General features: G+C 36.2%; 3 protein-coding genes and 2 pseudogenes across 7 annotated transcripts; 3 read left to right on the plus strand and 2 right to left on the minus strand.

Annotated features, from left to right (window-relative positions):
- The first annotated feature begins 807 nt into the window (after positions 1–807).
- Positions 808–3,940, plus strand: LOC111299436 (uncharacterized; annotated as a pseudogene). The gene is made up of 8 exons (XR_016329812.1): positions 808–889; positions 1,172–1,295; positions 1,438–1,694; positions 2,410–2,470; positions 2,597–2,732; positions 2,905–3,061; positions 3,272–3,439; positions 3,877–3,940. The product of XR_016329812.1 is annotated as an uncharacterized LOC111299436 (transcript).
- Positions 3,941–5,080: 1,140 nt separating this feature from the next.
- LOC149513699 (uncharacterized) lies at positions 5,081–6,331 on the plus strand. Its single transcript, XM_089748093.1, has 2 exons — positions 5,081–5,894; positions 6,200–6,331. Exons 1-2 carry the CDS (start codon positions 5,538–5,540, stop codon positions 6,329–6,331), a joined length of 489 nt encoding a protein of 162 aa, XP_089604219.1. The 5' UTR covers positions 5,081–5,537.
- Positions 6,153–17,081, plus strand: LOC111299433 (putative protein phosphatase 2C 59). 4 transcript variants are annotated; one of them, XM_022894619.2, is made up of 10 exons: positions 6,153–6,295; positions 6,635–6,820; positions 8,655–8,760; positions 9,885–10,012; positions 15,072–15,170; positions 15,270–15,428; positions 15,720–15,806; positions 15,928–16,019; positions 16,284–16,358; positions 16,566–17,081. In XM_022894619.2, the coding sequence occupies exons 2-10, from the start codon at positions 6,718–6,720 to the stop codon at positions 16,722–16,724; spliced, it is 1,008 nt and encodes a 335-aa protein (XP_022750354.2). In that variant the 5' UTR covers positions 6,153–6,295; positions 6,635–6,717; the 3' UTR covers positions 16,725–17,081. The 4 variants fall into 4 exon arrangements, with proteins under 4 accessions (XP_022750354.2, XP_089603557.1, XP_089603556.1 ...); XM_089747431.1 differs by lacking the exons at positions 6,153–6,295; positions 6,635–6,820 and adding an exon at positions 8,004–8,244 and having other exon boundaries at positions 8,467–8,760; XM_089747430.1 differs by lacking the exons at positions 6,153–6,295; positions 6,635–6,820 and adding an exon at positions 8,004–8,244 and having other exon boundaries at positions 8,488–8,760.
- Positions 10,629–13,459, minus strand: LOC149513700 (secreted RxLR effector protein 161-like). The gene is made up of 2 exons (XM_089747434.1): positions 12,610–13,459; positions 10,629–12,423 (listed from the first exon to the last, which is right to left on the minus strand). Exon 2 carries the CDS (start codon positions 11,586–11,588, stop codon positions 10,953–10,955), a length of 636 nt encoding a protein of 211 aa, XP_089603560.1. The 5' UTR covers positions 11,589–12,423; positions 12,610–13,459; the 3' UTR covers positions 10,629–10,952.
- LOC149513701 (uncharacterized) lies at positions 13,867–14,685 on the minus strand (annotated as a pseudogene).
- Positions 17,082–19,494: the final 2,413 nt, after the last annotated feature.

Here is a 19,494-nt window from a genome sequence, read left to right on the forward strand (position 1 = left end):
CTGCCATCTCAAATATTCTCATTCCATGCAATTGTCTGGATTCAGTGTTTCACATCTAGTTGTCGGTTTAAACTTTGGACACACCGTGATTCCGAGTTACCAATATAAAAGTGGAAAGCCTTTTATGTAATTATATGTCAAAAGGGATTTGAGGTCAGAATGAAGAAGTAGGAATTATAACATTCCAATTAACAAGAACAAACAGCTGTATGGTATGTAGCAGCAGCAGCGTGATTAATGGCAATAAAACTAGCACTTATCGCCCCTTTAAATCTGAATTACTTGGCCGAAAATTAAGAACAAGCTAGCTGGCTGGCCAGCTATCGGGTGGATAAAAGACTCATCGGGCCCGGTTACCGCTTTTGGAATTTGCCCTACAACAGATTTATCGTACAAATATTTTTTTATTATTTTTTATTATTAACTAATAACATGGAGTTTTTTTTTTTTTCTTTTCCTGATCTGAAAGGATAAATACACCCGTAATTTTGTGTCGTCAGTGGGCCTCCTACATCGGCTCAGAACCAAATCCAGCGAAATCAAAATCCAATACATAGGAGTTGGGTCAACTGTCGGAGCCCAAGCTTTACATCTCTGACCTGACGCTTAAAAAGAGAAGTAAAAAAGAACGGCGCAGAGTGTGCATTACTAGACTTGAGAGAGGCGGTTGGTGTACGGAGGTTAATGCGCCACGTAGACACGTAACGTGGCAAAATTTCTGCAGTCGGAAGAAAAACTTTGTCGCTAGCCAGGCCTGATCAGTGGTTACTTCATAACTTAAGCTCGTATGGATGCGTGACATCTTCCGCACTGGTTTGTATGATTCGCCCAATGAGGAATGCCTTCGCCGCTCTCAACCGTCATCGCCGTCTCACTTTGCTCTCCCCTGGTACCATTCTTCCTCTTTGCAAGTGCTGCATTGGGCTTAATTTCCTTTGATATTAGTATTATTATGGTATTTTTTGTTTCTGGGAAAAATCTATCAAGTTTAGGATTGTGAAGCTCTTTTTATAGCACCGAGTTGGGCATTTCTGGAACTTACCTCTAGCCTACTATTTGGTTGGATCATTTTTTTTATTTGGTAAATGTCTTGCAATTTGTTTTTGCGACCTTGAGTGTGATGTGAATGTTTCTGTTTATGTCATTTGATTTCTGATACTTCGTGCGGCAGTACACCATGATAAACCTGTTGGAATAGTCCTGCATCAGTCTATTTCTGTGAAAGCTCAGATGGATATTGGAATTGCGAGAACACAGGATACTTGGCATCCACCATACTTGTTGCATCGGTATGGGTAAGCGGATAGAGATTTACCACTTTTTTTTTATTCTTGGAATTTGGTTAAATAAGTTCTAATGAATAAATTGGTATGTTGAATATGGAGCTTCTCTAATATTTGTGTTTATTGCAGTTACCCTGAAACATTGTTTGTGCAGATTTTCTACTGGTTTCGTCAGTGTGCACGGGGAGAGGCCTTCTGCAGTGTATGCAAAGTTGAGGAAAGAATCATTGGAAAGTGAACTTGGGCATATTATAGGAATGCACATCTCAGAAAGTGTTTCGGTTGTCTATGGTCTTGGCCCATTTTTTGCTTTGTATAGAGCAGCAATCATTTCATTTCATTTCATTTCATTTATTGAAGTTGACGATTTGGCAATTCTATTTTCAAGACATAAAACAGCGTGCTTCCAAGGTATTATAAGAATTTTATTCTTAAACTTGTTCTGTAGAATAACTTGAATTGGTTCTATCATTCTCAGAAGCGTCCATATGCACCCCAAATGAGAGCATATTAAAATGTTGGACCCTTGGCACAATCTGGCTAACGGTATACCAGAAGTTTACACGTTTTAAATGTTGCAATTTCTATTGGCCAAAAAAAATGTTGCAATTTCATGTTATTTGGCTCATGTTTTTTATCATATCTTTCTTATGACTAAGCTTTCTTTGTTTTTGGGTCACATCAAGCTCATTAGAATTTGCACACTATTTCAAATTTGACGCTAATTCACTTGGGTCCTTTCTATGTTAAGGCAAGTGACTCTATCTTTTCTTTATTTCTTTATAACTGTTTTGTTAAGTTACTTATTGTGCTTTGTTTATCTAGTGTCTTTTTACCAGAGTTTTACAAATTTAAGCAAACTATACTGTTCAGTTCTGCCTTTTGTTTTGTTGGAACCAAATGCATGAAAATTTCTATTATGGGTCTCAACTCTGAAAGTTGATGTCAACTTTTGATTGGGAGTTTGAAGATTCAGTGGTTGCTCATAGACAATATGTATAGACATGCATGCTTATATTTGTTCTCTTGTTTGCTTTTGTATCCAAACAAAATTTTTTCATTTTATTTCTCATAATCCTCCTGAGTAAAACTTATAAGTTTGGCCTGCTATTGTTTGGGCATACAGCTTGGGCAGGCTCTGAGCACTAGATCAGATATATTGCCACCTGTGTATTGCTAAGTTACAGGTACACTAACATTCCTTCACCCATAGGCATACAATTATGGGTCATATTGTTGAGACTTGTGACTAATTAACATTGATATTTGCTCTTTAGTTTTCTTTCTGATTTGAAGTTTTCTGTTAATGTTAGGATCAAATTCCCCCATTTCCTACTCGTATCGCAATGAAATCTATTGAAACTGAACTGGGTATCCCAGTTTCTGAAATTTTTTCCGATATAAGCCTGGAGCCTATTGCAGCAGCATCTTTAGGGCAGGTGTATAAAGGTCAGACAATCATTTCTGCGGAAGGGAAAACAATATATCTGTTCTTTTCTTTTCCCTTGTATCATGCTCTCTTGTCAAAAACATTCCAACTTTCAATATAGCATCTGTTAAAGGTCTATATTTTGGAGAATACTTCAGTTGGATGTTTGCTTCATTGCTTTAAGTCTTGCAGCTCACCTTCATTCTGGAGAAGTTGTAGCTGTTAAAGTACAGAGGCCTGGTATGTCACTCTTGTTGACCCTTGATGCCTTGTTATTCCATATGATTGGGGGCCAATTAAAGCGATTTGCAAAAGCCTGCAAAGATTTGTTAGTAGCTGTGAATGAATGGTGAGTCTTCCATGCTTCAAGTGTGTAAATATGCCACTCACTTTATATACATTTCTATCATCAGTTATGATATATGCATTTGTAAATTATATGCACAGATTTTGATCTTTGCCAATGAATGTGATTCTTTTTAATATTGGATTCTGTGATTCTTGCTATTTTGCGTATAGTGCAGCTTATATTATTCATTGTCATATTGTTCTTGTACAGTACCTGCATTTGTACCCATGATCCTTTCATGGATGAGATTGTACATGCTTCTGCACATCTTCAGATCTCTCTTAAATGAACAGGTACGGCACATGTTTGATGAAATCAATTACATCTTGAAGGCAAGAAATGCTGAATGCTTTCCCTCTCAATATGGTGGCTATCCTTGTGAGTATTTATAATTGCTTATGGACCTTAAGGTCTATATATTAAGTAATTTAAAGGTTTCCAATTGATAAGGGATTTATTCAATTGGTTAGGCTTCTTCAAAATTACAAACATTGAAGGGTTTAACTTGAGAGCAGTACATTAACTGGCATCTTCTTTGATGTGTCATTTGCTTGTAGGATTGTTCTAATTTTCTTACCTAGTATAATATACTGGGGAATTAACATAGATACTGGACAGCTTCACATTAACAGAAAGAAAATTTTTAAGGGTAAATGTTGTGCTTGGGAGTGTAGTTTATACTTATAGTGGAAAAAAATAATGTTATATGATATCCTCATACATGTTTTTGTATTTGATGCTGGTAGTTTAATTTTTTGGTGCACTTGGTCCATAAGAATGGTTATCTATATTCATACAAATCCTTATGAGTACAGGTACTGACCAAACTTGTAATCAAAATGCTAAAGATGAGAATACCATCAAAAACAAAACTGCAAAGGGGATAAAAGTGCCAAAAATATATTGGAACCTAATACGGAAAGCTGTGCTTACTATGGAATGGATAGATGGAATTATGCTTACACACAAAACTGCCCTGAAGAAGGCATGTCTAAACCGAAGGGAACTGATTGACCAGGTAATGTAATTCCAGTGTTTACTTTAGCTTTTGACCTTACGCTGTCCATTACTTTTGAACCTGATTTATTGTCTAACTGTATTTATATAATCTGACTTTATCTTCCTTTGATGGGTTGTTAGGGAGTATACTGCTCTTTGAGACAGTTGCTTGAGGTGGGATTTTTCCATGCTGACGCACATCCAGGAAACCTTGTTGCCACTAGCAGTGGTTCCCTTGCATATTTTGACTTTGGGATGATGGGGGATATCCCTTTTCATTACCGCGTAGGACTTATTCAAGTGGTAAGAGCTGTTCTCTTGATAATTATACCAGGCCAGTGCTTTAAATATTGTCATGTGTAGTCATGACAGGTCTTCTATGCTTCTGTTGGTATTCAAAATATGGTTGTTCTGGATACATAAAGATTACATGCACCATTGAATAGCAATTAGTGCATACGCTTGCATGGAGCTAATAATATTTCAAAACTGGAATTTCATCTTTTTCCTCCTAGTCTTGGGCAGAAAACCTTTTTTTTTTTTTTAATTGAAGATGGCTCACTAGTTGCATGTGCATGCATACAAGGGTATTTAATTTATGTAGGAGAGGAAAAGAATAATGGAATGTGTAAAGTAATAGTTATTCTTGGAAAGATTACAGTTAACTATTAACCTAAGCTCTAAATAGTCTTTGCCTGGTTACTCTTCCATGTGCTTGTCATAATCCTCCTTTTGCATCTATGACACTTTTAGCATGTTTGTTATTGTATGCATCTTCATCTTGTCTTTTGTAAATGGTGCTGATCTTTAATGGTTATTTCTCTGATGTTGTGTTTGTGTTAATAAGTTTTTGCTTCTTTCAGCTTGTGCACTTTGTTAATCGTGACTCTCTGGGATTGGCAAATGACTATCTTTCTTTGGGATTTATTCCTGAAGGAGTTGATATACAATCCATGGCAGATGCATTGCAGTCATCTTTTGGGGATGGGACTCAGATAGTCTCAAGACTTCCAGGTTTTTGCCTGTAGTTTCTTTACCTTATTTTCAGATATCTATGGAGGCAACTTAATTTAAGTTCATCTATTCCTCTCTTTAATTTGTTCGAGTACAACATAAGCATAATAAGCACTTCTAAATGCTATCTCTAATGTTAGATAGAGTAGTTCTACAAGTTTTTCTGTAAATGGTTTGTGTTATTTGTATATTTTAATGAGGGAAATTGGCAGTTATGGAGAGAGATTCGTATCAAAGATTGTATGCTGCTTCTTAAACATAATTACCTTGTTGTGTTGCAGAACTAAAGCAAGTTTCGATTTGTACAATCCTATGATGAAACATAAATGTTTCTAGGTTCCAAAAATTGGTTTGCAGCATAAGATTTATTTGAGTTGTCAGTCTCTTTAAAATCCACATGTGTTAGCCTCTGTTTATATCTGAAAAGTCGACATGATATCTCCTTCGGGACTCTTTGTTTTTGATGGTCACTTGTCTTCATATTGGAAATTCTGTCATTAGTATTTTCAAATGTAAAAGCATGACAACCTTAATTTCTTTCTATTGCTATAGATTTCAGAGTATAATGAACCAGTTATATGATGTCATGTATGATTTTAACTTCTCTCTTCCCCCGAACTATGCTCTGGTGGTGAGAGCTCGTGGTTCACTAGAAGGAACAGCAAAAGCTCTCGATCCTGATTTCAAAGTTGTTGGGAGTGCATACCCTTTTGTGATCGGGAGGCTTTTGGCTGATCCAAACCCTGATATGAGAAAAACTTTAAGGGAACTTCTCATCTGTAATAATGGACCCATTAGGTGGAACCACCTAGAGCGCTTGGTAGGCTGTCTCTCTTTGTTATTACATAACCAGACTAGTCCATATTTACAAATGAAATTGTATCTGCCTGTAATATATAGAGACCATTGTTGTTTCTTGTTCACTTTTTTGCTTCTTTGCTTCCATGAATGCTGTTCATCTTGTATCAGGTAGCAGCAATGTCAGAACAGGCTTCTGAAGCATCCGGTTCACATCCCTTGGAATGGAAGTCGTTTGATATGCGTGCTGTTGTTGCTGCCGCAGAAGATCTTCTGTTTTTCATTCTATCTGAAAAGGGTCTAACGGTGCAGGTTTTCCTGTTGCAGGATATACTTAGAGCAGGGGATATTTTTCTACAGGATGGAATTTTGGATTGTAGGCTAGATGTGAAAACTAAAGCAAGGAAAACTTCAGAATCTGAGGTTCGTGATGTCTTCATGCTTAATCCCACACCCTGAAAGTAGCTCAATCAATTGAAACAATCTAATTTATCATAAACCTGCTCAAGTAAGCAGGTATTTGCCCGTGTCTAATCATTTGTAGTTATGGTGATTATCACCTATTGGTTGTATAGCACACATCTCGAATATGCGAATTGCTGAATTGTTTATTAATTTTAAATTAGCTTTTCTTGTTAAAAAATATCCATGCTGGTTATAGACTTTTGGAGGTAATAGTTCTTAATCATCGATAGGAGCAGCAGGGGGATAGGAAGGAGGCAAATAATCTTGATTTCTTATGGCTGCGTTTTAGTTTTGCAGAATCACGCAATTATAAAGAGAGTTGTTGATGGGTTTCGCTCTCTCCATCAAGCAGTAAAGTTGGCGCAGTGGTGTGGACAGCAATGTTCATCCACATTGCATTGAAGCCAGAAACCCATTGCTTTTACCTAGAGGTCCCAGCGGCCGTGTTCATGCGTAACAAATTTCCAGAGACTCTTTGGGTTGGTATGTCTAGACTAATTCACAAGTAGGCAAAAAAACAATGAACCTAACGATCATATTAAATGATAATTCTTTTTCCCTCAATACAGCCCGTTAACCGGACTCTAAATTTTAAGAACAAATTAACAATCATACTCTGAAAATTACCTCTCATATATATATATATATATATATATATATATGAACACCTGACCCTGTCAGAAGCGTTGAACATGTCAAACATTTTCTCAAGAAAAGTATTTTCTACGTAGTTGTCCGGGGACAACAACTCAATCAATCATGAAACACAAATGCTATATGTTTACGTGTTTAATTTTCTTTCTTTCATTCTTTCATTCAAGTAGCATGTTTCATTTTCCTAGAAGAAAAAATGAAATGTCTGCGTTGAATGTTTGCTGTGTGCCATGGAAGCAGGGCCACAGAAATTTCTTTTATCTTTATCAAACATAAATAATTTTATTGACTAATTCTTTCATTCTTTAATCCCAACAAACACTAAACAAAAACCTACTTCTCCAACTATAAGTCAACCAATTAATCATTCATGTTAACCATTAATAACAACTTTTTCTTAGTTAACTATTATATCTACTTAAATTCAAAAGATATCATTTTCTCAACCTTTAAGACCAAAAAATAATATATGAAAAATGGAAGAACCTAAACTGCTAAGAGCGAAATTACCAGAGACCCTAACATAAAGACCAGGGACGATTTAATAATAAAATATTATTATTTTCTCACGTAATCATTTTCTCGACGACTTAATGATCATTTTCTTGTAAGCTTCCCTCTTGCCTCTCTCGAATTAATAATTTTTATTGAATTTTATTAAAGAGTGTTTTCGTTAAAATTAATTGATAAAATATAATAATGTATAAATTTTAATTATTAAAAATATTGCTTAATTTAATAATCTTTTAAGAATACCATAATAACACTCATAGCAAAACCCAATTTTATTTTGCTTTAATATATGGAGTTGTTTTCAACTTGGCAAATAATCCATTTGTGTTATATAAAATCTTAATAATTTATATATTTAGATTATATTTATACTGAAAATTACATTTTATAATTTATAACAAAAAATATTTTATTAAATTATTAAACTGTATCACTCCTATATTATTTTTTTATCGCTTCATATTTTTAAATTTCATCTACTTTCAACAAACCAAAACCCAACTGAAGCTAAGCATGAAACAGAGAGAATCAGCGGCCTCTGTTTTCAGTCTAATGGTTTTCTCTCTCTGAAACCATCTTTTCTCTTCTCTGCTCTTTTCTTCTCTATATGAAGTCTCGTCTTTTTCTCCCCTTTTCAAACGCCTTTTAAGCACTTCGCTTTTCTTTTTCTCTCTTCCTCAATCTTATTGTGGCATTTCCTTTCCATTCTCTTCCCTTTCCTTCCCTTCTCCTTCATTGAGGTAACCTTCTTCTCCCCCTCCTCCGTCACCTTCATTTTTATTCACTTCTTTTTCATTTAATAATTCTTATTCTTATCAATGATCTCACTTTAACCAACTACTTCTCAATTAATTTATTGCATTGGATATGATCGCTCTCAATTTTTTTTATGATTTAATTATGTTTATTTAGGCTCTAATTAACATGGTATGCATGAGATTGGGATCCTAAGATCTATGCAGAAATTTTTTATTTCTTTGTAGGTTAAGATTGATAGTTACCTGAATGTCGAGATGGTCCCGGAAACGTGAAAACTGTTTGGTTTCATCACCATGCAAAATTAGGCTTTTCTTGTTTTCTGACTATCATCGGCTAAAATATCAGTTATTAAACACGGTTATTTTTTGTTGTTTCCTGATTTGGATACAAGGGATAAGAGGTGGAGAATTTGAAAGCTTAAGCAATAGTATGGGCTATCTGAATTCCGTTTTGCAATCTTCAAGTCAAGATGGACCGGTCAGCGGCGGAGGCCTTAGGTTGCTTCCTTTTCTTCTCTTTTCATCGTTCTTTGCTTAGATCTAGAATTTCTTTTTTGATACTTCTTTTTTTTTTGCTGTTGCAAGTTACTCTTTTTTCAAATTCCATATGTTTCAACATCATATCTTTTGGTTTGCATGTTTCGTCCAATTTTTGTACATTTATTCTGATTTTTTTGTTATTTATTTTCTATGAATTTTGAAAATATTTGTTAATAATTGTAGCTTTTCGTTGAAAATTGAAATATCTCCTTTGAGATTTGAAATTCGTGATACCTCTGTTGTTTGATTGCCTTTTAGACAAAGATCCTGGCTTATTTGAATACTCCGCATTAAGTTAAACCTTGGCATATATCTCTATTAGATAGGGCGTGTGGCTGGCGATCATTATGTTTGAGCAAAAGTAAACAAAAAGAAAATAGAGGGAAAGCGGACAAATGAATTATGCAATTAATGCATGCTTACTTTCCATAAATTTGGAAAGTTTACTACTCATATTCTCGAATTTGGAGCGGCTTGATGTGTTAAATTCTTTTCGATTTCACCTTTTAATGATTTGTCACTGCATAATGTGGGATAAACCTGCAATGCAATCTTTAATATGTCGATGCATGGATTGTGATGATTACTCAATTGTCATCATGGGGAATAAACCATTCTTTATGAGTAAGGAGTAATGACATTTTGTCGTGTTATGGTATTACTCTGGCTAGAACGAATTATTATTTTGTTTTCTGTTTTGCTTAGGATCTGACTTTCTTAATCCCTACAAGGCAGTTTTTGGACATTTCTGGCTTTATAATAAAGTAGTTGCATCTCGTGCATTGAAAGTAAACTACATGGTTTTGTCATGATTTAACTCATGCAAGTTATAAAGATAGGAAATTTACATTTTGTTAAATCTTTGTTTGGAAATGAATGAAGTAATAGAAATGCATGAAGAAATATCTTTTGAAGAGATGATCAAGCACAGAAACTATTAGATTAAAAGTCACTTAAATATGTTTTGCTTAAAGTTGATGATAATGAGGAGTCTATAGTTATTAAGTTTACATCTTTTCTTAAATGATGGAATGATTTGGAGGATGTCTAATATCCAAGTGTCCCCTGTTTCCTTGCAACAGTCAGAATGGAAAGTTCAGCTATGGCTATGCAAGCTCTCCAGGGAAAAGGTCTTCAATGGAAGATTTTTATGAAACAAGGATTTATGGTGTTGATGGAGAGATAGTTGGTCTTTTTGGAGTCTTTGATGGTATATTTCTCTCTTAGTCTCTGTCTCTCTCTTGCACACATGCGTGAACATGCAAAAAACTTACTAACTAATGTTTTATGTGTACTTCATATAAACCACATTCCGGTAAATATTTTTTGTAACATCTGTGGTGGTTATTAATTGTGTGTTAAAGAGTGTCTATGATTCATCTATGTTTCCCTCTGCTTTAGCCTTTCTTCATTTCATAATCTCTTTTCTATTTAAAATTAAGCATTTTATTCCTTAATATATCTCTAATCCCTCCGCTTATGTAGATAAGGTTTCCAGACAATATGAGTAGAACATATACCAGGTTATATAATGATACACTGTAGTCTCAACTTCGAGAATGTCTCTGAAAGGGTTTCATGCAGATTATGGTATTTGTTATCTGCTCCAATGTGGTAGCAGTATCCAAAGCCATTTCTCAAGTACTGTTTTGCTTAGGCGGTTTGTTGTTATTTTTGAAGCAAAGAAAACTTTACTCACTGTTACATTTCTTAACATCAGAAACATTACAATTTAAAGCCTAATTAATAACTACCCACTAAAATCATAATCCTAAGATTAAGCCATGATCACCAGCATGAATAACAAAAAAAATAACCAACACCAGAAAAACAGGAACAACATGAAACATTCAATGAATACACATTAGCAGTCCTAAACACATCTTCTAACACTCCTCCTTGCTTTAGGAGCTGCAAACACCAAGTTTTGTCCTCAGAAATTCAAACTTGCTAACTGGCAGTGGCTTGGTGAAAACATCTGCAACTTGATCTTCTGTTTTGCGGTAAACAAGAACAACAGCTCCATCTTTCTGTACTTCCCTTAAGAAGAATAATTTAATATTAAAATGTTTAGTTTTCCTGTGAAACACAGGATTTTGAGAGATAGCAATGGCAGCTTGATTGTCAACAAGAATCTTCGTGCTTTCCTCCTACTCTAAGTTAAGATCGATTAAAATCTTCCTTAGCCACAAAGCTTGATTAACAGCAGCTGTTGCAGCAATAAACTCTGCTTCAGCTGTGGATTGAGCTACAATTTCTTGTTTTTTCGAGCTCCATGAGAAAACACCAGAACCAAGTGTGAAACAATAGCCTGAAGTGCTCTTCATATCATCAATGGAACCTCCCCAATCACTGTCTGAGAAACCAACCAGCTTGAACTCTTTGCTCTTTGTGTATTTAATGCCAAAATCACTTGTGCCTTTCACATATCTAAGCACCCTCTTTGCAGCCTTGAGATGCCATTCACTTGCACAATGCATAAACCGAGACAAAATGCTTACAGCATTCAAAATGTCAGGCTGAGTTGCTGTGAGAAACATTAAGCAACCAATCAGGCTTCTGAAATATGCCTGATCAATCTTCTCTGTTCCATCTTCTTTACAGAGCTTTTCCTTTGAGTTCATTGGTGTCCTCATTTCTTTACATTCTTCGAGTTTAAACTTCTTCAGAATCTCCTTGGCATATTTCTTCTGACAGATGAAGACTTCATGTTCATTCTGTTTGATTTCCATTCCAAGAAAAAAGGTCATCAATCCAAGATCTGTCATTTCAAAAAACTCCATCATCTCTTGCTTAAACTTCTCCACAATACTTGTGTTGTTTCCTGTCACAAGTAAGTCATCCACATATAGTGAGATGATAAGAATGTCAGCTCCATTGTGCTTGACATATAATGTTGATTCAGATAAGCTTTTGACAAATCCCAAGTTCTGTAAATGTTCATCAATCCTGCTGTACCAAGCTCTTGGAGCTTGCTTCAATCCGTAAAGTGCCTTTTTAAGAAGATAAACCTTGTCTTCTTCTCCTTCCTTGACATAGCCTTCTGGTTGTTCTACATAAATCTCCTCCTGCAGAAAACCATTCAAGAATGCTGACTTGACATCTAATTGGTGCACTTTCCAATTCTTTTGTGCTGCCACGGCGAGTAAGAGCTTGATGGTGTCGAGTCTAGCGACTGGTGCGAAGGTATCTGAGTAGTCCACACCGAGTATTTGAGCATATCCTTTGACCACGAGTCTAGCTTTATGCTTGTTGATTGAGCCATCAGCATTAAGCTTGGTTCTGTACACCCATTTGACTCCAATTACTTTTCTGTTTTAGGGTCGATCAACCAACTCCCATGTTTCATTCTTTTCAATCATGAATAGCTCCTCCTTCATTGCAGCAATCCAATTTTGATCCGTCTTGGCCTCTTCATAATTTGTAGGTTCACACACAGCAATATTGCATCTTTGATAAACATCAGAAAGTAGTCTTGTACCTCTGATAAGACTGTCATCCACCATTTCATTCTCCCAGTCTCCAATGCTAGGAAACTTGAGCTTGTGCTCTTTTAAGGTTGGATCCATCTTTTTTGCATCATCCCAGTTCCACTCTTCATCTTCCATAAAGTGCACATCCCTGCTTATAATAATTTTTTCAGTTTGTGGCTGGAAAACTTTATAAGCTTTCGCAACTAAGCTGTAGCCAATAAAGATGCTTGGAAGTGCTATTTTATCTAATTTATCTTTCTTGGTCTATGGAACATAAGTGAAGCACAAACATCCAAATATTTTAAGGAAATTCAGAGATGGTTTATAACCATACCATGCCTCAAAGGGTGTTTGATCCTTCACTGCTCTTGTGGGAAGCCTGTTTTGCAAAAAAACAGCAGTATTTGCTGCTTCAGCCCAAAATTGCTTTGGCAGGTTCTTCTCATGTAGCATACATCGTGTCATCTCCAATATGAATCTATTCCGTCTCTCATTTACTCCATTTTGTTGTGGAGTGTATGGAGCGGTTAATTGATGTTGGATGCCTGCCTCTTCACAAAAATGAGTGAATGCTTCAGAGGTGTACTCTTTGCCATTGTCTGATCTGAGAGTTTGAATTCTACAGCCACTCTCGTTCTCAACTCTGGCTTTAAAGTTCTAGAAGACTTGAGCCACCTCTGACTTGTACTTTAAAAAGAAGATCCAACACATACGGGTGAAATCATCAATGAATGCAATATAATAAAGACTACCTTTCAGAGAAGGGGTTCTTTGTGGGCCTGCAATGTCAGTATGAATTAATTGTAACTTCTTTGATGCTCTCCATGTTGCCTTGGGAAATGGTTTCCTACTTTGCTTTCCAAACTGGCATGCTTTGCAGTTTGGAATATGATCATCAAGTTCTGGAAAATCATTTACCATATTCTTGGATTTCATCTGCAGCAGCCCCTGATGATGATAGTGCCCGAGCCTCTTGTGCCATACTTCAGTGATATTTTCTTTGATTGGGAAAGCAATTTGCTCCTCCTCCAATAGATTTAGAGCAAAGCTTTTCCCTTTCATTTTTACTTTGAAAATATCTTGGCCAACTGCATCTTTAATCAAGCAACTTTTATCTTCGAACACAACTTTATAACCCTTTTCAATTAGTTGTCAACACTTAACAAGTTTTGATCAATTTCAGGGACATATAATACATCAGAAATGAACTTTGTACCCGAACAAGTTGAAATTGCAACTGTTCCTTTTCCCTTCACAGTTATGTACTTGCCATTACCAACTCGAACTTTCGATGAGTTTGCGTTGCTTAGTTCCCTGAATAGATCCTTGTCATGTGTCATGTGGTTAGTACAATCACTCTCTATAAGCCAACTCTCACTTGATTCGATGCCGGAGAAACATGTAGCTACAAACAGGTGATCTTCCTCCTCTTGATCAGCAATCTTTGCATTTTCACCATGTTGCAGAATTTTGTTTTTGCAGATAACAGCTTCATGCCCCATCTGATTACATTTAGTGCATTTAGCATCAGGTCTTCTCCAGCATCTAAATGGAGGATGACCCTTCTTTCCACAATGTTGGCAAGGTGAATAGGATTTCTTCTAATTTTCATTCTTTTCTTTTGCATTGGCTGATGCAGTACTTGCCCCATTTTCTTCAAAATATTTTTTCTTCTTTCTTTTGCTTTTGGCCACATTTTGATGCTTGACTGCCAAAGCTCCTTCAATTGTTGTATCTTCCCTCATCAGTCTTCTTTGTTCTTGTGCTTGCAAAGCATTAAGCAATTCTGTTAAGGAAATTTTTGATAGATCCTTTGTATTCTCCAAGGCAGTGATGGTTGCTTCATATCTTTCAGGTACTGTAACAAGAATTTTTTCTACAATTCTTGAGTCAGTAAATTCAGATCCAAGAAGCCTTACTTTGTTTGCGATATTCAGAAGCCTATCGGAGTAATCTTTAATCGTCTCGGAGTCCTTCATTCTTTGAAGTTCAAATTCCCTAATCAAGTTAAGGACTTGCATCCCTTTAATTCTTTCATCTCCTTCATATTCATTCTTGAGATAATCCCATATCTCTTTTGCTGACTTCAGAGACATGATACGAGTGAAGATGATGGATGAGACTGCAGCAAACAAGCAAGCCTTTGCCTTTGATTTCTTTGTCTTCTTTTCTTTATGTGCTTTGATCTATGCCATGGTGGGATTGTTTGGAAGTGCAGTAATTTCATAGTCTTCTTCCACTGCTTTCCAAAGATCTAAAGCTTCCAAGTATGTCTCCATACGTACTGCCCAAATCTGGTAGTTGTCTCTGTCGAACACCGCCGGAGCAATTGCGGAGAAACTGGCTTCAGCTTCCATGACGCGTCAATTTCACACACAGATACCTTAAGAAGATAGCTCTGATACCAAATGTTGTTATTTTTGAAGCAAAGAAAACTTTACTCACTTTTGCATTTCTTAACATCAGAAACATTACAATTTAAAGCCTAATTAATAACTACCCACTAAAATCATAATCCTAAGATTAAGCCATGACCACCAGCATGAATAACAAAAAAAATAACCAACACCAAAAAAACAGGAACAACATGAAACATTCAATGAATACACATTAGCAGTCCTAAATACATCTTCTAACACGGTTTATGCCATTATATTCTGCCATAGTAGATTTTCTTTTACCATGCATCATTAAAAATCATTTCTTTTGTGAGGAACATAAAAACAACTCATTGCTGGCTAGTTATGCTTAGTTATAAATTGTTTAACCTGATCTTTACAAGCATGGTTCTATCAGGTCATGGAGGTGCACGGGCAGCTGAATATGTGAAGCAAAACCTTTTCAGTAATTTGATCAGGCATCCAAAGTTCATTTCTGACACGAAATCTGCTATAGGTTATTCACTTATAACTGTATCATATAGTTGTGTTCTTTTATGGTGGGTTGTTCATTCGTCAGCCTAACTTGTCTTTTAAATGTTTCCAATCTCCCCAGCTGATGCATTCTACCAGACAGACTCCGAATTTTTAAAATCAGAAAATAATCAGAATAGGGATGCTGGATCAACCGCTTCTACGGCTATACTCGTTGGTGGCCGATTGCTAGTTGCAAATGTTGGGGATTCCCGAGCTGTTATCTGCAGAGGAGGCAATGGTAAGATTGATTGTTTTTATTTTTGTTTCCTTTCCTTCATATTCATCTCTTTCATGACACCACATATGAAGTTGCCATTAGCTTGACCTGTAAAATGAAAGCTCATCGAGGCCTCTATATGTTTCTGTATGGCTTCGAACATATTAACATTATGCATTTCTATGTAACTGCTCCACCAATTTTGGTGTAGGTTTAAATTTGTCAGGCTTTTTGAAAATCTTGTTAAAGGATTATTTTATTGCTAAAATGATTATTTATACATGACTTATGTATGATATCTCCTCTTAACAGCTATTGCTGTGTCTCGCGATCATAAGCCAGATCAAACTGATGAGCGACAACGGATTGAGGATGCAGGAGGATTTGTCATGTGGGCTGGTGCGTGTTTACATCTAATCATTTCTCTTTCCCCTTTGTACCGTCCTCGCTTTTTTCTTTTAAGTTTTGCTATGATGTGTTAAATCTCTTCCTTTTATTATGAGTGAAATTGTCTCTGTAGGAACTTGGAGAGTGGGAGGCGTTCTTGCTGTTTCTCGTGCATTTGGTGACAGGCTCTTGAAGCAGTTTGTTGTTGCTGATCCAGAAATTCAGGTCTGGTTGAAGACTTTGTTGAAAGATGCTGAGTTCCTGAGATGTCATTATACACCATAATTTAGATAGAACCCTGTAATTCACAAACGCAGCATGAAAATTTTGCAAGTAGCCTTGCTTGTTAGAGTTTTGCCTGATGTCTTGAAAACTCAATAGGAACCCTACTTGAGAGATGATTATACGAGTACTACATTTTCATTACTACTAGTATTTTTATTGGTTTTTAAGCATTTTGTAACTTTGATATCTCTTTGGAGCTTGCAGGAGGAAAAGATTGACAGCTCTCTTGAGTTCCTTATTCTTGCAAGTGATGGACTGTGGGATGTTGTTTCAAATGAGGTATGGAACAATTGTTTTACTTAATGCCTCTATCTTACTGGCACCCCAGAACATAACAGTGTGTCTGTCAAGCTTCGTAGTATTTTGAGGAAAATTGCCAGCTTTTTGCATTGATCATGGATGGCAGTGTAGTATTCTCCTAACCTATTTAATTGAAGGAATGAGCATGGTTAGCAACCTTCCTAACTGCTGCTTTACCTTCCTCAGGAGGCTGTTTCAATGATAAAGCCAATACAGGATCCTGAGCAGGCAGCAAAGCGGCTGATGAAAGAGGCATACCAGAGAGGTAGTGCAGACAATATCACTTGCGTTGTCGTCCGATTCTTGGCCAATCAAGGCGGTTCCTCTCGTAGTGTTTCTGCTTAAGCATCCTTTCCCAGCATGGTTTTAGGTTTTGGTTCTCTAGCTGCCGGAAAAGTGAGGTGAAATAAACGTCAAGAGTAATAGCTAGTCATAGAAAAGTATAACAGCACAGTAATTTGTAATGATAGAAATATGAACAAATGTGTCAGGCTGCTGATGTGTACTACATCTTTTCAGCCTCTAGAATATAACTGTATCTGAGTTTAGCTTCTCTACATCCGGTCTTGCATATAGTCAGAACTGATGTGCACGTGTGAATTTGTAAAGAGTCTCAAGACCAAGTCCACTTGTGTACGTTGTAAATGTAGCTAGTTCACGTTCTTTTGTTTGTGATGTTCCTTCAAAGATTTGCTTGTTCCATAGGTTCTCTCATCTATCCATTTAATATTGTTGGTGTATGTATGAAGTTTGGTTGGCCACATGCTGCCCAGGGTGGCTGTGGTAGATGGAATGATTTTTCCTTCATATTGACTAGTTTAGTCTTGAATACTCCTTCGGTACGAGCCAGACAGCATCATTCATGGGCAGCAGAAATATCTAGTGAAAGTTTAATACGCTAATTCCCTTGTGCATGGAGGGTATAATATGTATGGCCCTAATGTGTTTGTATGGCTGTTTCATACGTGCAATCAATGCTAGTATAGGATTTGCTGGGTTTCAAACTCTACTGTCCTGAAGTAGCTACGATTTGGTTTTGAATTTATAGAGTAAAGCGGGAGGCAGAACAATTGACTCAGGTTAGCCCTGGCAACCGGAGATCATTACATAGAATTCAACATCATACACATTTTTTAACAGAATTCATTGTCCTTAACCGGCTATAATTATGGTGTAAAACCGAGCATGGGATCAAGTTAAAACATGCAAGTCACTATTGAAACCATATTTTGTAGGAACCAGCCAATGTAAATTACTGTTGGGAAGCAACACACAAAGATGTCTCGCTTGATCATTGATTTCCTGATTTCTTTTAAGCCCTGTCGGAAACAAAACAGTGTCAGCTAATTAACCTGATACAGATGAAAAGACAACCTCAACCAAACGGTTCAAACATATCAGTTTGAACTCTGTTTCACCCAAAAATGATTGCAAATGAACAACTTGAATGATGTACCAAAGAATTCAATGTTTTGCGGCAGAATGGGCATGGTAATTGCATGACTTGATTGATGATCATGCTTCAGCAAAAAGGATCTGACTGACAACTTTGCTTTCCTTGATCATCGAAGCAAATGGATCTGAATCATGAACCCAAGTCACTAAACCACAAACAGAAAATTGAGAAGTTTTGTTTAATTCACAGAACAAAACCAACCACTTGCACATTTCACAAGCATGCAGAGAAATAAAAGAGGACTCAGATCATTAAGAAGTGTCAACAAGGCAAATAAGCCATTTTGTACGACGAGCGAACCTTGATGTTTTCATCATCATCATCCGTCTTTTCAAAATCAAAGTGAAATAAAAAAAGAAGCAAGAAAAACTGCATCATAAACAGAAAGACACAACAAGCAAAGATGACGGCTCAGAGCATCAAGAAAGAGTCGATAAGGCAATTTTTTTGCCATTACGTACGACAAGCGAACCTTGATAGCTTCTTCATCGCGCTCTTTTTAACAGCACCGTTTTTCAACGGAAACCAAAAACCAACTAGCAGAGAGAAGAATTAATTTCATCTCATTCATCAAAAAAGAGAATAAGAAAAGTGATAGCGCTTCTAGTTCTAGGCAATGAGATCTGAGAAGGGGTGCCTTTGTTTTAATAATGAAAGGATATTATTAATTATTACAACTAGTTGGAAATAAAGAATAGTATTAAAAATGTTATTCAAGGAATCTCTGCCTTGCTCCCCAAGGCTTGAATAGTTTAAAAGAAAGAAATTAAATGCTTTTGTCGATAAAAAACAGCCAAGCCAAAGCCAACCAATCACAAATAAAAGTCCAATTAAACTGATATGCTCCCCTCGTATTGACCATTACTACGAAAACAACATCAAACCAACCATGATGAATGTCATTTAGGTTGGTGGAAGTCACATACATCATCTCCACCACCTCATCTCTTCAGTCTTCACCCCTCCCCTTCCCCCAACCTCTACTCTTTGTATCTTCTTATGCATAAAACATTTCATACATCTTAATATAATCTTCAAAACAATCAAAACCAATTTTACCTAATGCATTATTTATCCCAATTACATCGTCCTCACCCAAAACTTCATTAACACTCAAGGCAAAGGAAGAGAGTTTTTCTTTCATTTCCCACATAATATGATAAATTGATTGTTTTTAAGAGAACAATAATGGGAAGTGCAAAACAACCTACATTTCTCTTCTCCTCTTCCCAAAATACAGTTTTAAGACAAATGAAACACCCTCCCCTCGTTCCCAAAAATAAAGGCGAAGGTGTGGCAGCAGGCAAACAAATAAATGGGCTCTGCTGAACTTAAACTAGGTAGATAATTAAACCTCTGAAACTAAAAGTACCCGTTAATTTTATCAGGAAAAAGAAAAAAGACATGCATGAGTAAAACAAGTCAGCAGTTCCCATATTTATGATATTTTCTAAGCCTACCTAACCAACTGAAGAATTTCAGATTTAAAAAAAAAAAAAAAAAAATTAGAGACAGATGAAGCAGCAGTTCCTTTGACTAAACTCTCCTAGTTTTAAGTTAATTACTCAATTCAAATCCAATGCCCAATAGAATGTCAGATTTTGATACCCCCGGGACCAAATAAAGAAAAGACCCTACACTTTTAAACACCAGATAATC

Source organism: Durio zibethinus, chromosome 18 (genome assembly GCF_047325235.1).
Source record: "Durio zibethinus cultivar Kanyao isolate XHJ-2024 chromosome 18, ASM4732523v1, whole genome shotgun sequence".
NCBI classification, from domain to species: Eukaryota; Viridiplantae; Streptophyta; class Magnoliopsida; order Malvales; family Malvaceae; genus Durio; species Durio zibethinus.